Source organism: Ischnura elegans, chromosome 4 (genome assembly GCF_921293095.1).
Source record: "Ischnura elegans chromosome 4, ioIscEleg1.1, whole genome shotgun sequence".
In the NCBI taxonomy this organism is placed as follows: domain Eukaryota; kingdom Metazoa; phylum Arthropoda; class Insecta; order Odonata; family Coenagrionidae; genus Ischnura; species Ischnura elegans.
Window position 1 is genome coordinate 17,903,328 of NC_060249.1, and position 19,725 is coordinate 17,923,052.

At 36.3% G+C, this 19,725-nt stretch overlaps 1 protein-coding gene across 1 annotated transcript in view; it reads right to left on the bottom strand.

The window, feature by feature from the left end:
- Nucleotides 1–10,509: 10,509 nt before the first annotated feature.
- LOC124156833 (thyrostimulin beta-5 subunit) overlaps nt 10,510–19,725 on the bottom strand; it is a 60,664-nt gene continuing 51,448 nt past the window's right edge. Inside the window, exon 3 of the mRNA XM_046531335.1 lies at nt 10,510–10,761. Within this exon, the coding sequence (XP_046387291.1) occupies nt 10,513–10,761 (249 nt within the window). The 3' untranslated portion in view covers nt 10,510–10,512. The remainder of the gene's footprint in view (nt 10,762–19,725) is intronic.

Consider the following 19,725-nt stretch of genomic DNA (forward strand, 5'->3'; position numbering starts at 1 on the left):
ATTTCTAGTTTGAAGGGACCTGAAGTGCGGGAAATTCCCTGTGCATATGTATGTGAGAATAAGTACGAATAAGGGAACAAAGCACTCTGCCGACGTATGGTCACACGTCCTCATAGGGCTCATGGGTGACCGGCGGCAGCGGCGAATTTTCTACTTTCTATGTGCAACAAGAGAGTACGAAATTTTTTTGGACAAAATATTGCCTTTACTTTTAGATTTCACATCTTTCCTAACAATTGGGGTAAAATAATAGTGGTGGAACCATTATTTGCTTTACCCTGGAGCAAAAACCAAATCAGGGTAATCCGCGGCCGGGCCGGGCGGCAGCGTTGACTTTTTATACATATCCCATCAACAAGCAAGGTAGCAAGTTGGAGCAAGATTTTTCTTTTGGTTCATATAGTCAAGATTCAGGTCTTTATTTCCATATGAATTTTAAGATCGAGTCTCGTCGCCTTCATAAAGTTTTTTTCCACTTTATGTAAAAAATAGTCCAAAAACAATGCACTTTTGAATGTTTAATTATTATATGAAAAATTTATAAAAACAAATAAACTATCCCGTGTAATTCTTAGGAAAGGTTTACTCTTTTACAGAATATGCGTTGAAATTTATGGAAAACCATATTAACGGCTCAATAGCGAAAGTAAATACTCAATTTTTGCAGAAATTCAGAATTGACATTTTTTATAATTTTTTCTCGTCTTTAACGGATTCTAATGATTTAATGGGTGAACCAAATATTGAAATATCCATAGTTCCTTAATCCTTGGACATTATTCTATCGGACTGTACCATTTTTTTTACCAAAAAAATAGTGAAAATTTAGGATTTTGTCACACTTTTTTCGATTTCCGCCCACTGTGCGCTGGTATTTGAACGCGAACCCAAAGGTTAGGAAGCTCCACACCAACCCAATCTCCCAAATATTTCAGTTAAAGGTAATTTATTTAATAATGCATATTTTATTATATTGCATTCGGAGCCTTGTGCTGCTGCAAAGTATCTTAGAACCGAAATACCAATAATGGAAGTCGTATATAACCAATTTACAAGTTTGTATTTAAATTTGTGGAATTATTAATTATACTTTGCAATATTAAGCCAACTTTTTCCGTAAAATAGGAATTCAATACTTATTTCTGCCTCCTGATTTCGAAAATGATACTCCGTATAGAAAATGATACTAATATCGTATCATCCACAAGTTTGATGAAACTCATCTATATATCATAAAATCCCCTAACGACCACTCATTCATTCACTCACTCATACAAATGTTTGGGGTGAACGAGACGAGATACGACAAAAAGTCTTATGAAGACCCCCTCTAAAATTGTCTGAAACCCCAGGAAAAATTATGAAAACAATAAATTTCCAATTATTTATCTGTCTATTTAAATAAAATTGATTATGGGGATTAGTTCAAAATGGCCACCACGGCGCGGCAGTCATACAAACGAACAATCATAGCAACATATTTGTTTATGCAAACAAGAGGAGCTAAATTGGGAAAGAAGATAAAGGAATTCAAACGAAAAACTGATAAATATAAGGAAGGAAATTAAGAAAGTAATATTTTAAGTGTCTATTTCTTTGCGTCTTCTTTCCGCAAGAACAAACATCTGTTTAAATCAAAGCGCATTCAAATGAAAAGCGGAGAAATATAAAGTAGGAAATTAGTTGTTGTTTTTGGTATATTACATCGAACTTGTGGTGGTTATTAATTTCAAAGTTAACAAGTGCACTAAATGCCATTTTAGAAATATGATTCGTGCTGTTTACTATAGTTCGTATCTTGTTAGCGGTACACGATTGTAGTAGAAAGACTTTTAAACAAGTCTTACATATTATAGGTAGGTAAAAATGATTTTATTTTCATTTTTTGTGATGGTGATAACTTTTTATTTTTGTTTACGTTCTTTTTTCCATTAATATTCTTTTTAATGTACAATGTTATCCGTGAGCTGCAGGAGTGAATAGGCAGTGAATAATACAATATGGAAGATAAGTGCAAATAAAGGTATTTCTTATTCAATTATTTTCTTGCGAAAATCACGTTTCCTTGAGTGACTAAGTTATCGAAATCTTGACATTCACAATGTCTTGTACACCAAAGACTGTGATCCGTTACTCACCAGATTTATTGCGCATTGCGTTGGATATTAAAGCTGAGATATTTGTGTATCCCGATTCATTAAAACTTTAAATAGAGGTATTTCTGAAGTGAAATCATTCGCGATCACGATCAATAATATTTCGATAAAATTCGTCATACTAGCCCCAATTCATGCTAAGGCGCATTTGTTTCTAGATATTGATATTCAGTCCCTAAGTAATTCGCTTACGAAGGGGAACAGCTGTCACATCTTATTCGTATATCAAGAATTTGGTTGAGTTTTTTGGAAAATAATTAATAAACGTGTTTTTCATTGTGATGCGTAAAGTGGTTATATTTTGGTATTACGTATGCATTGGGTGCTACAGTGGAACGTGGTCTCAACGTTTTTTGTATTTGAATTGAATAAGTTAGAGAAACTCGTAGAAATTTATTTTACTTTTTTAGCCCCTCAGAAAAACGTTTCTCTTAGTAAATATTTACATTCATATTGTAGCCTACGTACCATGCGCTCGTTTTACGTGAAAGTTGAAATATTGTTTATACCTAAGCTAGCCAGCTTAAAAGTAAACGATCCTTAAGTAACAAGTAGCAAACAAAAAGTGTAATACCTCCCACAGTGAGCATAACAGGCCGCAGGCCTTTTTCGGGGGGGCCTAGGGGGGGGCAGATCCCCCCCAGCGAGCAAAGCGAGTTATATACATATACTCCGTTAATTTCAATAATACCTGTGTCAGTAAGTAGGACCTGCATGGAAAACAAGTCCTGTTGAAGTAAAATAAAAGTTTGCTCGAATAGCATGAGGAAATATTAACACAGTGAAATGATTCATCATTGAATTCAATCATTCACCCCATCTTTCACCCCATAGTTCCTTAGATTCCTTAGATTTAGATAGTTCCTTCTCATTGCTTTTCTCCTGATGAGGTAGGTACATATGTGTTCATGGTGAAGCATCTAGCACAAATTGTCCATCATCCGATCATTCAGAGATTTCTGGTATAGCTATGCCATATTCAGGATATTCTGATCTAGCCTTTCATCTCCACACATACTACATATTACAGGATATATTACAATATTTATACGTTACATTGCCATAAATTAAATGTTTTAAGAATTAATTTTGTGTTTAGGAGATAGAAATACATGAAGGACACCTATCATTTTGAAAAAATAAGTTGTAGCACACAATTTTTTGCATAGTATTAACAGTCTTCCCATGTATTTTGCTCTCATGACGTCAACATAAGCGGAAACAATTGTCGGCTGCTTTTCAAAGCGTTCCATATCATCGGTAGAGTCGAACCCGTTGTAAAAATTTAAAAGTCAACTCTTTAGCTGGGGACTTTTTGGCTACCTCCCATAGTGTTCTAAAATTAAAATTGCTCTACACGAGTAAATGAACGTGGTGAGACCCTCGAAAGATGTTAGGGTCGGTTTTATAGTTCGACAAACTCTCACGAGATACGGCCCCAACTTCCTCGACTTTTCCCATGCCTCCCCCTCCCATTCTTCCTCTCTCCCCATTCCACTGTGGCCTTCGCAGAACCCGTGTCACCCCCACCCTTCCCCATAGCAACCCCTTCCCTTTGCGTTCGAGGCTGGCGCGTGCTTATGCATCCCTGCCGGCCCTGATGAGAACTCTAACGCGATACGGGGGTGGTTGGATATCTCCCAGGGGCGGGTGTCCGTTTTATTTTCGGCGCAGGGGTAACAGAGGGTTTTTAAGGGTCAGGCACGGTGGGTGGAGAAATGTGTGGGTGGTGATTGTTGAATGCTGCTACGAACCCCCCCCAGGTGCCGATAAGGGAAAAAATGAGTCGCCCTACGCTAGCGGCGATGAATAAAATTGAGTTTTGGATTTGTTATTTCATTCAAGGCCTATTACAATCAATATACATACATATACTGATAATATTATGATTGGTAAATTAAGGTGTTGTTTTAGGCTTGAAATGTAAGAATTCTAACATTCTAATATATAAAAATAAAAGTTACCGGCAATTTTCTACAAACACTTTAATTTTACTTCACCATCGGTTTCAAAACATATTTACCAGAATATATTGAGACGGGATGTGAAGTAAAATTGAGTTATTTGTGGGACATTACCAGTATCTTTTAATTTACTAAGATTGGTAAAGATTTAAGGACAGATATTTTTAAAGGTGTATACAAAAATAAAGTTATTCGCTTTAAAGAGAATCTTTTGCCTTGACCTATCTTTGAACTCCAACCTCTCATTACAGATCATTCGCCAGTCACGTGCGCCTGATATTCGTCATATATTTTCATATGGCTTATTTTAATATATTTTTACCCGTATTTTCTCAATATTTTTTCTATGTCTCGCCAGTATTCCATGAAATTAAGCAAGCACATTTAAGTACACATTTATAACATTCTTACCTCATTTTGGATGTTCAACATCAGCAAATCTGTCTCGTTGGCGTCCGTACTGCATGGTACGGTACTTACCCGGTGGCAGCTCATAAAATCCGTGAACACTTGCTTGGAAAAAAAATAAGAAAGATTCTTCTTGCGAACTAAAAGTATAACGATCTCAATATATCCATGAAAAGTACTTTTAGTATACAAACCTTAAATTGGTTTGTGCACAAGCATCAAATTGATGAATGCACTGCAATGATCAGGATTTTGATTTATGTGTCTTGCGCTACCAATTATTTTAATATAAACTAAAAATGAGGAAGGGAGAAGAAAAAAATGAGGATGTTGCCTGGGATATTCCAACAATGCATCAATGGCGTTGTAGTAAAACGAATTTGTGCTGCAGAAAACACATTTCCACTTTTCTGTGGACGTAAATTGGGAATTTTCGTTTGCATATCGTATTAAATGAAAATATCACTGTCCAAGGACAAACTCTTGCAGAACCTAATTACTGCAGATATCTGTTTTCCCCAGGAATTGGAATTTTCAGGTATATTCTAAGTTGTGGGTGTATTGTAAACTTTGCTGGTAGGTGTAAAGTAGACCATAAAAGTAATTGCACGCTTCTTATCTTCGTTGAAGTGTGTTATGTTATCGCAATTATTGATGTTTCACATGTTTATGCATATTCCCCATTTGATGTTTTTCACCAGCTTTAGAAAGGACAAAGTATATCTATAGTGTTTAAATAAAAACTCTTGGATATATCCATTGAATGTGATTATTATTTCACCGGAAATTGTTGTGGTTCTTTCATTTGTAAGAAATTTTATATCGCAAATCACGTGGTCTATTCAATTCCATAAACACAAATCTTCATAGCTAGCTATGGATTTTACAAAATTATTTAGAACATATATTTTATATTATTGAAGCAACTACCGTTTTTTTATCAGTTAGAATTTACTACTACATTATAAATACTCAAAAAAATTAGGTGCGACTATTGATTAGGTCCAAGTGTATTATTCTTTACACATTAAAACAAAATTCTACGATAAGGTACCATATCGAGAATAAATGTTTTCTTTTCAAACTTTATGCATTCCAAAGCTATGAAATGAGACCTTAAAAATCTATCATAAAGGGCACGTATAATGCTTGCAAAAATTTGGTATGTTTAAAGCGAATACAATTGTAATATCCTTGATGAGAAATCATTTTCAAATATCTTTTTTCTCATATTAAGAGAAAAGATTTTCTGACAGAGATTATTTATTGGGATAATTTGGTGAAAAAGGCGCCAAAGCTACTGATGGACTAAGAATTAGAGCCAAATAATTCTTTGGATTAATTGGTTATAAAGATTCGGGAAGAATATTTCTTAAATCTATTTACTTACAATTTCAAGCAACGATGCAATATTTCTTCAACATAAACCCATCATCTGCATGACTAATTCTTTATTTCAGATGCTGACACTGATGATACATTTAAATCTAAGCTAACAATTTACCCAATACACTAAGAAGAGTGTTGAAAAGACAAAACAGATCCATAATGTTGTATTTTAATTTTATTTCAACGAAAATAAATCTGTTATAATCCAAATAGCCTCATTCCTTTCAATGAAACTTCACTCTTGAGTCTTCTAGCTCGTAGGAGAATAAGAGACTGACCTTTCCACGTCAAACCTCAAGTCAGACACGCTTAATTACACTGTAGATCAGTACATTAAATGAAAAGCACTCCATATCCAACATCACAATAAAAATTATTAATGCAGATATATATATAGCGTTACAAATATATCTTACGATAGGTCCCCAAACCATTGTAAAATACATTTTTCGAAAGAAAGTTTCTCCGTTTTCCATTTCTTCCATACTGTACTTTTCAACTAAATTAAATAATTATTTGTGTCATTCAACACAATATCACTTAATATAAACTTCTCTCAGACGTTTTATCGGAAGATCAGCAACATTAAACATTGTAAAGGCAATAAATTTTAGAAATCTATTCTTACATTATCCATGGTATTACTTTATCTGAATGACAAACGCCATATAAAAAAACCAACTACTTTTTTTAGGGCATTGCATTTTTACGGTTGAGAATTAAACTAAAAAAAGCTCCTCCTATGAATGTGTACGGCTTAAGTGGAGGAAACTCACCATAAAATTACATTAAGCAGCACAAAAAATAGTTGAGTCTCGAACATAGCATATATAAAAATGGATAAGGCATTTTCATGGATTCCCAACACCAAAAGAAATCAGTTTGGATGAAACTCCGTGCATTTTGAAAAGAGGGGTGTCATTCTCACTGGTAGCAATGACTCATCGTAAAATTAAAAGCCATAGAAAAACAATTGATACGCAATAAAATCAGGAAAGAGCCTAAACCTGAATTTGATTGAACCCTAGATTGGAACCTCTTCATCATTAAGACTTGGATTCGGCCGTTTGCACAGTGCAAATGACCAATCTAATTTCAGTGAGTCGTTAAGTTATATGATCTTATTCAACAGTGTTATCAACGTTTGGTACGATCCAGTTGACGATAAATTTTAAATGTCGATAAAAGAACCGGCTCCCTTTAAAACTGCGAAAATATTCGGGATTGATATCAGTTTTAAATCTTGGAAGTATTGGTACTTCGACAAAAATTGGAGTGAATTCGATTGAATATTTTTTGACGAACATATGTCCCTCTCGTCGAATAGGGCTTAAGTTTCTTCGCGTTACATTGTTTTGCAATTGAGCGAACAGAATTTCTGGTGAATATTGGAGTTAGAGGTGTATAACATAGAAATAACTCTAAAGAAGTCTTTTTGATAAAAAAACTCGGTGTATCTCCGGGTTTTTACCTCTGTAGGAAAAGTATTTTTTATTATTATTATTTCATTTCAACGAAAGGATACTAATTTTTCGACTGACTCACAGTATTGGAAAACCAATGAGAATGATCACTTGAGGATATAGTTATAAATTGAACCAATTCGTGCATTTCGAGGGGTCCTTTTTGGTTTTTGTCAAACAATGTAATTAGGCTTATTTCTTGGATTTCATGATAATTTTAAGATCATCATAAAGTTTCGGAGTGTGACGCATTAAAGATTCTATTGAGCACGCATATACACCTCTGCGTCAGTAAAAGCTGCACATTCAATACAGTTCTATACCTAAATAATATCATATCACAATAAATTAATCCATCATGGTAAAGGAAAACATACATTTTATTAATGAAATACGTATCAGTTGGATTAAGCGTTTTAACACGCACGATAACTGATTTAAATTTCCAATCAGTGAAGAAGTTAGAACTTAACTTTTACTTTCATTCACATAATAGAACAACGCATTTTAGAGTAAAGTAACCTAGTTATACCGATGAAAAAATCAATGAATATTGGAGTTGACTAGAAAATTAAGGATTAAAAAAATAATCACGTCAAGCCGTCGATATATTTCGCAGCAAACTCTAAATATTAAAATATTCAATGGGAACAACACTTTGATAGCATAGACACAATAAGAAAAACATATACATGGATGTAATGAAAGGTTAATTATCAAATCGTTTAGTATAAACAGAACATTCAATGAAATTTGGGTTTCATATAATTCAATGAAGCTGGACTAATATAGAAGTATAAGTATTAGATCCTCTTCAATTCGCGAGATCCTAATGCCATTTTTTAATCTTTATTAAAACTTAATCTGGTCTCGTGAAGTCATGAGAACCTATCCCAATCATAGTTAATCCCATTACATACACATTAAGCTTCTACATAAACGTAATTTTTCCCTATACACGATGTGTCATATGCATTCAGCCTTCTTAATCCCCTTTTTTACAAGAAGGCGTATGCTTAATACATTTCAATAAGTAAGTGGAAATAATTTCATGCATAAAAGGAGAAAATGTGAACGTAAATGTACAATTATCTGGTTTGTACGAGTAGAAGTTAATATAAAGGAAAAAAATTCGCCGTCAGGCATGACAAAGGTTGTTGAAAATAAGATGAAGAATTCCACATATTGTAGTCATTTTAGAACTGCACTGGAGTGGCAATATAAACGTATATTTATAGGACGCGAAATAATCGATGAGAAAATGGCCCACAGCAACTTTTAAAATCATTATCAATAGGCTTAATTTATTAAGGCTGGAAACTTTTCGCGCACCACAGGATTGGAAGCATATAACAAAAAGAAAAAAATGCCTTCAAATTGTCGATGTTTAAGTAATCAGATTATATTTAAGGAGGTTCCACCGAGAAATGGAGCTGTGTCAATTTTCAATTTCGTAAATTTAGTGAAATTGTTTCATTCTATCTGCTTCAGAAAAAATCAATCAGACTTTTAGTAATATTCATTCAAAATTTGTTTTTTTTAATTGCTGGATCCGCGTTTAGCCAATCAGATACTAATCAGAATTTTAATTCAGATATCTATTTGAAAAATGCATTTATGTTAATAAAAACATAAATTTATGAGTGTTATGACATAAGAGTTTCGGCATAGATAAAGCTTATGATGTGTCGGAACCACCAGTGTCGGAACAATGGCTAACTAGAGCAACAACTGAGATTGAAATACCCTAGTTGAATAATAATGGCGTTTTAGTCGTTTTAAATATCAAGGATATACTGTTAATTATCCACAGAATGCATCGCACTGGATGTCATACGAACCATACGAATTCCTCTGAATAATTGATGATCTATGTTTTGAAACACTGAATGATTTTCCCAGCCCACCTTTTGGCGATTTACGCCTTTTAGGAACATGTCATGAACTTTGGAATACGCGCCTTCAACATATTATAAAAAAGATAAATTCCCCTGTTTTATAAATTTCAATATCGAAATCAATTGCAAGAAACTGACCATGAACGAATACGTTTTGTTTACAATGAATTCTTTTTATAAAGGTTGAGGTAATTTCATCGATATGGTGAAACATTTACATAGCCTACTGGATATTGGAACTGCAATTTTTCCCTCTTTTTTGGAGAACGAAAGATTGCAATTATATTCATAGGTATTAGTAGTTCCTAGAGCTATTTTTCTACATGATGCGTAATTTGACTGCTTAGGGTTGAAGATTCTCCTTTGTGAAAGCGAAAACCCTTGTTCACCTCGAATTAGCTTGACATAACTTAGCATAACTAGGATTTAAAACTTCAAAAAGAACGCCTATTGGTTCAGAACAACTAAAATATGGTGTTAATCGTAGTAAGATAGAAATATGTTAGGAAAGGTTTAAAGGTTTAAAAAGGAAAATTTAACCAGTAATAATGAAGATAGTTCTGTTCACCGAGAGACTTGAAAGATTTTGTGAGTCCTCTAAGAACCATTTCATGGTCGATATGCTCTTTGTACTGTGATTGAAGGGAGACGGTATTGATTGCTATGATTTTAAATAAGTCAAGTTAACCCAAGTTAATTCGTCCCGGACGGGGATTTATTCTCCAATAGAATAGCAAAATGTTTGATCTATGGCAAAGACGCAGCGGAACCTCTGTAGAGAATTATAAATAAAATCCACAATAATAAAGCAGTTTTTTTTCAAGTTTTTCAGGCTTTCCCTGTGATTCATAATAATTTATAATTGATTAATTAATAATATAATATCCCTATTATTTAACATTATTCATTTTGAGTCGAGTTACCCAAATTAAAGTTTTTTAATTATTATTTTTACAGAGAAGCAAAGAACTGTTGGAAGTAGGATTTTTCGCGCCAAATCTCAGCGGAACCTCCCGAAAAAAATAAAATCAGCGGCAATTAACCAGTCGTTTTTCACGTTTCGCCAGCTCGCCCATTCATCCACGCTTGTGTCTTCAACGTCTTCTTTTTCTTCACACCGTTCCCTCCGCTCTTCTTCATTCCTGTCCTCTTCAGTGAAGGATTAATAGATGGCATTGTTGTCTCCTCTCTCCTGACTTCCCCCCCCCCCCCAAAACCCCCACTCCTTCCATCATCACACCCTCCCGCCCTGCAGGTAGAGCAGGCTGCTCCTCTGGCCCCTGTAGCGAAGGCCCTCGCAGCTCGCCGTCGACGAGCTGCAAACGGAGCAGACGCAAGACTTGGCCTCGAAGGACGCGTACCTCTCGGTCCCCGGTTCGACTCCCTCGTCACAGAAGCGGAGCTCTACCTCGTGGACCTTCGTCGTACCGTACATGCAGACGGGGTGGTAGGATTTCTTGTACGGGAACCGCCAGTCGGATATCTGTCGAATGAAGAAATAGAGAACACATAATTGTTACATGCAATAATTCATCATCATGATTGTACACCACACTGAAGCACTACAAATATCAAGTAACTTAGTGTCCGGTAACATGCACAGGTGCAAAGTTACACCATGGCTGGAATTTGCTGTGCAAAAATCATTTAGCTTTGCCGAGATTCGCACCCGGATCTCCCGATTGCCGGTTAAGGTATGTTACCAGCAACATGCAGCATCTCTAAAAACAAGCGTCACGGAATAGCGACGAAGGTTTTTTTTCCAACTGTGGCTTATTAAACACGACCTCCGTCTCCAATGCCACAATATGGACGCCAGACCTCATAACCTCGTTCGCTAAACCCATTCCTGAGAATCGCCATAGAAGATGGTATTTAGATGATGTAAGCCGTAGCATACCTTCCCGGCAGTCTAAGAAAACGGGTTCGAATCTCGGCTAAGAAAAATGATTTCTTTCATGGTGAATTTTATCCTTCGCATAAACTGGTCAACAACATAAAAAGAGTATATTTCCTAAAACAATAAATCCAAATGCCAATTAAAATTAGGAGGAAAAATACCTCCTAAACCGGTTTTTAGATGGTCTTCGGCAATGATTAGTGGAGGGAGGAATCAGATGTGAAGCCACCGAAAGCTATCCTGAAACAATAAAATATTAACTGATGACGTAGCCTCGATGTGACTTGGCATCACTTTTATCCCTCATGGGGCTGACAAATGTTCTTGCCCCCGCTGATGATTGAGTGACACAATTAAAAATTCTTGTCGTAGATATTTTTCATTCTAACTTTGATTGGCAAAAGGATATTTCCTCTCTTTGGAGAAATAATATTTAGCCAGTTTGTCGCTGAAATGAATTTATTCAATAATACTATGATTATTTTGGAGCAGATCTTCACTCAACTCTACTACTGCATAGTAGTAGAGTTGAGTAGTAGAGTAGCTGCGAACACTCGGAGTAATAATGTGGTCTTTTCCTCTCACCTTTCAGTACGGCAACCGTTCAAGTAAATGCTATTCGCAGTATAATGGCAAAAAACTTTTCTTTGGTCTACATAATTTAATTATTAACCAACCTAAGCTTCGACAATGTATATAATCTTCTGTAATTATGTTGCCTTTTACACAGCTCCAAAAAAACATCGCCATTTACTTTAAAGTTCGTAAATGTCACTCGCCTGTTCAGAAATTGCCTTCGTAGTACCGACCTCACTGAGAAATTTTTATTTAGGTGACGTTTCTAAACTTTCCCTTACATGATTATGTATGAAAATTTTCCTACATGTGATTACATGAATGAGAAAATAAAATTGTAAAAAATATGATAATAGTCTATTTTGAGTAAAAGAAATAATTTTTATAAACTCTTACCATTACAGCGTGTAAATAATTTTCTCTATTCCATTCATAGGTCCTATCCATTATTAATAGCCATTCATAACATTTTTCTAGTTGATAAACACAATAATGAATTATCGACCAACGCAAGCAAAAATAAATGTTGCGAAGAAATTCGTGGTCATATTTATAAATGTATATAGTGGTATTTTGAGGTATAATCATAAAAATATATCATTTGTCTCTATTCTCTAAAAATTCTGCAATGGAAACCATTCGGAGGGAAAAATTTCTAAACGAAATGCACAGTTCAAGGACCCCCAAGCCCTTTCGCAGATAAACTCGAGTCGCTGAATTCTGTGGTTGACGCTCTGACAACGAAGTGGTCGCCTTAATTGGTCGAATCATTTGGTAATTTCATACGCCGGGTTATTGCGCAATAATGCAATTACACAGTAATTGGTTGGCGCCTCTAATTGGACTGGTTTCCCTTTGCGACAAAGTGACTATCCAAGCATTCAGAAGGACAGCGCTAAATGATTTCCGGGCAGCGACGCGCCCTCTGACCTAGTCGCCGAGTATCAGTCGTCCTGTCCCAATACCAACATTTTGAACTCATCCTGAAGGAGTGCGTGGATCCATTTTCTTTTTGCATTGGTGCTTCAGGTGATGCTTCATGCATTTTAGGTTGTATGTAGATACCAATGCATTCGCTGGAATGCAATTCAAGAATTAAACCGAAGATTTCTTTAGGTTTTTATTCCTGTTTCATTCAAAACAGCTACTTTGGCCTATTACATCGAGGTTTTTAACTTAGCAATGAAACTTACATGAATATCCATGCCCTAGATAGTGACAACTTACCCAGGCGAGGGACTGACCCGCGACCTCTTGTGTGGTAGGCAAGGGCTTTACTCCAAGATTGAGTTTGTGTAGCAATAAGTGTAGGCGTTAGTTGGGGCACAAGACGGAGATTTTTGAAAACTTCCTATACCCTACTCACGTTCCGCGCTAATGACGTAACGTCTACGTCATGGCAGTCGCTACTGAGTGACTGAGGACGTAAGGGTTACGTCATTATTCCCTCTTGCATTATATTCCACCCTGAGCCCCAGCCACCGGTGTAAGGGTATGGGAGAGGTCAGTCAACAGTCTTCGCCTGTTTGCCTTGCGGAAAGTTCCGAATTTTTTTTCGATTTTTCCTGTTTTTTTTCTATTTTACCCGGTTTTGCTCTGCAAGGACGTCTTAGGAGGTGGGTTTTTACATTATATTTCATTATTACTTTCATTTTATAATGCGGAAAACAGTCATATTTGCTCTTAATTGTTCTTATACCATTTTTTTAAATAAAATTTTACAAATATTCACAGCGAAATTAAAAAAGATCCTTTTGGAGTTGACGTGGAGAGGTAAGATACTTTATTACAAGGTATTTTGATTTTCTGAATGAATTTTCAGAAATAAATTTTAACATATATTTATTTAACTGGTTTTACGAGAAGGGATGGAAATATTTTTCCCGTGTTGTTGTTGTTTTTATTTTTAGTGTTAATTGACGCTAACGTGGTGAATTGCTTGGCTGGTTGCCTAATTTTGGACATACTCCAGGTATGTGTAAATCACTTCTTACGATAAATAATAAATGCCTCCTTCCTCATGCCTTTAAGTGGTTTGTGGTGGGCACTTTATTAACAGCATTCCATCACTTCCATTCCAGCCGTTGTCCCCTTGGCGCCTTTCGTTAAGAGCAGGATAATACCGGCGACAGATTTCTCACCACACTTCATTCCCTACCCTCTCCTCAGGTCGCAAATTCTGTCTGTCGACTCCTATAATACCACCATCACTACCCCGACTTAAAACTCACGCTCAAGCCCTTTAAAAAAATAATCGGCCGAAATAAATTATTAGGATCCGAAATTCAAGCAAAGAAGTTTGAATGGCATGATTATCGCTACTCTAATACCTATTATTAGTATCAGTTACTCTGTTCCATTAATAATTTTCCGTTTTAATTCATCTTAATGGAGAATGGTAATTGAGATGAATTTCTAGCAAAGCAGGAGAGGCTTTAGTTGATTTTTTTATGAATATTTTGGAACTTATAAATTCTTTGGAATAAATAAGTACCTTTTTATGTATATATAATACATGTGGTTATTTTTTGTTATTGTGGTTGTTTTTGGTTATGTGGTTATGTAATATTTTTATGTATATATATACATAATGTTATTTTTGCAATACAATTTGTAATTCTTTATTTTTTCAATGCTGAAGTAAATGAAATTAATTAAAATAGAACAATAAGACCTATCACGGGCGGAATATTTGGTACTACAGGAATAGGTATCTGCAATATCTTTGTTTAATACCGGTCCATCGGTAGTCATCTTAAGGTACATAGTTCACGTATTTCATTCATCAATTTTGCGATGGTTAACTTGTTTGATAGATCTTAGGATCCTTAAAAATATTTTAATTAATGAAGCTCGGCTAAACAATGAAAAGATACTTATAATTTTAGCCGTCACCCATCTAAACTTGATTTTTAATGGGGAAATGTAAAGGAATATATGATTTCATAAAAAAATACTACGACCACGATTCGTAAGAGGATTGTTACTATGCCTTCAACTTTGATTACAGTAATTTTACGATTCCCATGATTCACTGCAAATCCGCTTGTGAAAAGGCGTCTCATCCAAGTAAGTCTACATAGAAGGGAGGTAAATGAAGGATGGTGGATGAGAGGAGGAAGGGTAGGAGGGGGGTAGGCTGAGAGTGGGCGCGGAAGGGAAGTGGTGGGCGGGCATTGATGAAATGGATCCGAAGATGAATGAAGATCCACGGGAGGAAGCGAACGCAAAGACTAAAGGGAAGCGCGAAGGAGTGAATGAGGATAAAGGGAGAGTGCTAGAAAGACACAATAATGCGGAGGAGATACAAGTGGGGGACGGATGTGAGGAAGAGGCTCCCGAAAGCGTGGGTGGATTTGAAGAGATCTTCGAACTGAAATGCTAAAGACATTGCTCGACTGAATAAAATCAATTCAAAAGACGCATAGAGTCTGGATTGGTCGATTCTCAACATCATGTCGGTGTGTAGCATGCATAATGTCATTTTTATGTTCATGAAAAGACATTTCAATGCTTTATGAACACCAGAGCATCTATTTATTCGCATGAGAATTTAAAATTTCGGAACGCATACTAAAATGCCCTGCTCAATCTCGAGTGAAGGTTATTTTCATTTTATCTGATTAATAAATGAAATATTGTCATTCCCTTCGACACTTTCCTTCTAAGTTAGATGAACTTAAAAATGATGTCTAAGAAATAAAGGAGACGATCAGATGCTACATACGGATCATATTTCGGTATGGAGCATGGTTCGGATATTGATAGCAGTAGAGGGTCAGGAGTGGAAGCATTTGAAACGTGATGCTACCGAAGAATCGCTAACATTAAATGATAAACCGCGGATGGGCAACAACCATCCAAATATCCAGGTATGTGACTCAGGCACATGTTATCATTCATAAATTCAAATTTAGTTTTTATGAAGAAATTGCGTTATTCATACAATGAGAGATAAATAAAGGTTTTTGGTAAATATGCACAATTATCAAAATACAGATAATTTGAAACAAAATTTAAAAACATAGAAGTTCAGCTCTACATATGACAAGTAACTTTGCACGTACTCACGAGAATCAATGGGTGCAGTTAACACCAATAATGTAATTCACCATGAAAAAATCATTCGGCTTACCCAGGATTTGCACCCTGATTTTTCGATTGCCGATTAGGTATTCTACCAGTTACACCACCTTTTGCAAGGCAAATCCCATCCTGGGTAAACGTATTAGGTGTTAGCTTCCTCATAGTCAACTTTCCGTAGTGTGCAACTTAAAAGGAAATACTATATGACTAAAACACATTTATCTAGAAATCATCGAAGATTGTATTATTGTACCTTCACCGGGTAAATGCTTACTAAATACTACATGACAATAACACATTTATCTAGACTTCATCGAAGATTGTACTACCTACACTGGGTAAATGCTTACTAACATTTAATTTGTGAGCCATTTTAAAAGTGAATCCTTAATTTTTAATGTGCAGAAATTTTTATTTTGAAGAGGAAATTAACGATTAGTAATTTGTTAAGCCTCGCGGGCGTGTGCCGCTCACTCTGGTTCCATGGAACAGGCAGCCTATGTTAAGCAGCACTTAAGTTCATATTTAGACAAAGAAAACTTAGTTTTTGCTTACTTAGCAGCTTTCTGGGATTAATCTTTCTTTTTTCAAGCTAACTGTAAAATTTTCAACCGAAAAACATTGGGGATAATAATGTAAAGAGCGAATCACGGGACCCCGGGATAGATTTATGCCCGAAAATGGTCGCATCGTTCGAGAAGCAAGGAAGATGGAAGGGAAGCAGGGATTGGGGGGGGGGGTATTTTTTGGTGCCGTTCCCGAGAATTTTCGGGGAGTGAGCAAAGGGTACAGGGATATGGAGAGCTGGTGGATACAAGTGCTGACGGAATAAATCGTGGGCAATGGCGCAGTAAGTCGCCATAAGGAGAAATACGAGAAAATCCCCGTCTTTATGTCCCACCTCGTCTCCTTAACACACTCCTCGCGCGCCAATGGCCCGTTAAAACTGTCAGCTGAAGGCAGTGGGGGGATGGGAACAAGGGGTAGGGGAGCACTTGAGGTCATCTTTTCCTCCTTTGGTGGAGAGGAGGAAAACCTCCGGAAGCCCAGTTTCTCTCACTTTCCATTCAAATATCATCGCTCTTTATTCACCCCTTGGGAACTCATGGAGACGAGATGGCCTCCTTGTCACCGAAAATCATTCGACAGAAACGACCGAAGAGTTCCCAAACCCACATTGCTGATGAATATGCGAATGATGCCGACCACTTCGAAGATAATACTCTTGGATAACGCTTCGGTTCTTGAAATGACACCAAAGAGGGAAGCGTCCAATAATATATCGGAACAACGGTTACGGAATTACAGTTTTGGGCGGACCGACTACGTGGTCCTTCCTGTTGAAGCTTTTTTACGTTACCACAATGTATTTATAGAGAAAATAGTAGTTATAATGGGAGATATTCTTGATCCAAATAATTCCCACAGGTTATTTTCATTTCCAACTTGATTTAAGTTCAATTTTATTATAACTTTTTCCAACTTTTTAAACTGTCAGTTGTTGCTGTATAAATTTACTTCTGATGATAGTAATATAAATAAGCGAAGCTGGCTCAAAAAGAAGAGAAAAACTGTGAGTTGACCAACCCCCATTAGAACAGTCTAAAAAATTGTATTAATTTATTTTAGTATTCCGAAGATATCAATGGTCGTTTTCAAACTCCCCTTTCCTGAAGTTGGAGCCTATGGCATAGAGGATCAACACGTTTTTATAACAGCCCGCTCTGCCGTACTTTTGCTATCGCTTAAAGACACAATTGATGCCATAAGGGATTATCTTCGGAGTGGAGCCCTCATCCATCCAACAGCCACGTCCCTTTAAAGCAGGCAACCTCGAATGATTTCCATTGCCGCCATTGAACCTTTCTCTCACACGCTGTCTCAACAGAAATGACATTGCTGGCGACGCATCATAGCTAAAACCTTGTATTATCATCTTGATTGCGGCAGATCAAGATAAAAACGGTTAAGCTCCTATAAAGTAGGGAAAAACGTGGTGTTTTCTCCAGGAAAATTGCTTATTTTCATACTTTGAACCCAATGAGCGACCACTAAATGTTGTCCAATCATGCACAAATTTATTGAAAATTCTCTCGGACCAGATAGGTAATTAAGCCAAAATATGTTTCAAAACTTATATTTGTAATCACCATATGGTGCATTTTAATTGGTTCTGGAAAATGAACTCAGCGCGGCGATGAGTAGAGGGCGATCCTTTGTACTTTCAATATATGCATTAGATTGTAAGTAAAGAGATAAAGTAAATTTGTTAGTAAGTAAGTTTGAAAATTCATTGTGATAGATCATATATTATCAGGAAATTCGAATACCTCTTCCTTCAGCGGCGCGAGTTGCCAATTTTTAAAATCCATTTAAATACGCGGCGGGTGATAGCATATCTAGCGGCTGCCTGAGGAATCGACTTTCATATGATTCGTGCTTTAAACTATTGTAACAGTCGTTTCAGACCTTAAGATTTCCCTTTAAAATATCGTACTGGATTGTGATAAAAGTTATTTACAAAGTTAAGAGTATTAAGGCATACCTATACCGAGTTGAAGAAGAAAAACCGAGAGTAAAATTTCCAATTAAATATTATGATATATAATATTAAGATTTTATATCTCATTTTCCGAAAATTTTAAGACTAAAAAATTTATATTTTAGATGCAGTAGTATTTTTCTATACGTCAAGGTGTAGCCGTGCTACCTCTTGGTTGTGCGAATTAACTTATGATTTACGTATTTATTCCTTTTGGACGGGAATGAATAAGTGAGAGGCGGTCATTCTTTGAACGCAGCGCAGAAATACAAGCTCGAAACGGAGTCATCGGGCTGCCTGCTCCATGGACCCAAAATGGTGAGTGTCAACCTGTTGTTTGTTAATAGTAATTTTCCTCTTTAAAACAAGATGCACTGTCCACTAAAAATAGGATTCAATTTCGGAATGAATCGCAAGTGATGATGATAAGTGCTTCCTCCGTGTAGGTAGTACTCTAGTGTATACCTTGGAGATTTCTAGAAAAATGTATCAGTGTCAAATGGTATTTTTTTTCAAATAAAAAAGTGGAAAGAAGGCATTTAGTACAGGACTCAAATTTGTCTCCGATGATAATTTTTTCTGCGGCCTTCGAAAAGAAAGAAATATCAGACTTATATTTTACTCGTGAAGTCCCGGTACGTAAGAGAATCAACTCCTTGGTTCGCGGAGTCCTCCGATCTATGGGCCGTTTCACTCTCCTCTTAATCCTTAACCCCTCGACCCCATTCATAATCCCCATACATTCGCTGCTCTTCCAGAGACACAAAAGGATGGGGGATGAGTGAATCAGCTGACTGCTAAGCTTCAAATCTACTGCCTATCCCACAAGTCGCCTCAACAAGCGGATGGCGGGAGGTGTTAGGACACCAGCCGCTTACAAAAGAAAGAAGGAAGAACAATAATAAAGCAAGATTCGCGCACTGGTGTCCACCAAGATTCCTAGATAGACCTCAGTGCGCGTTCCTCCTAGGTCCCTGCTAAATTCTTTTATTGTTCGGGCGAATAACATGTTCTTGTACCTTTTCATTCAGGATAATATCTATCTTAAATCATTGTTTATTTCGGACCTAAAAACAAATAAATCTAGGCCTTAAGATGATGCTCCCTATTTCGCTATGAGAGGTATCGTTTCCCAAGAGCTCAAGCCATATGAGACTAGTACGTAGCCTCTGAGTTACTTTTGACAATAAATTTAAATATTCCAAAACCTGTGTATTACTCTCTGCTTGCCGGCAACATTTTTTTTAACGAATAGAAAGGGATTTCCCACCCAACATTCCGTAAAACCTCATTTTACTCGGGGAGAAAGCGAATGCCTATGCGCGGTGATGATGGGAGATTTA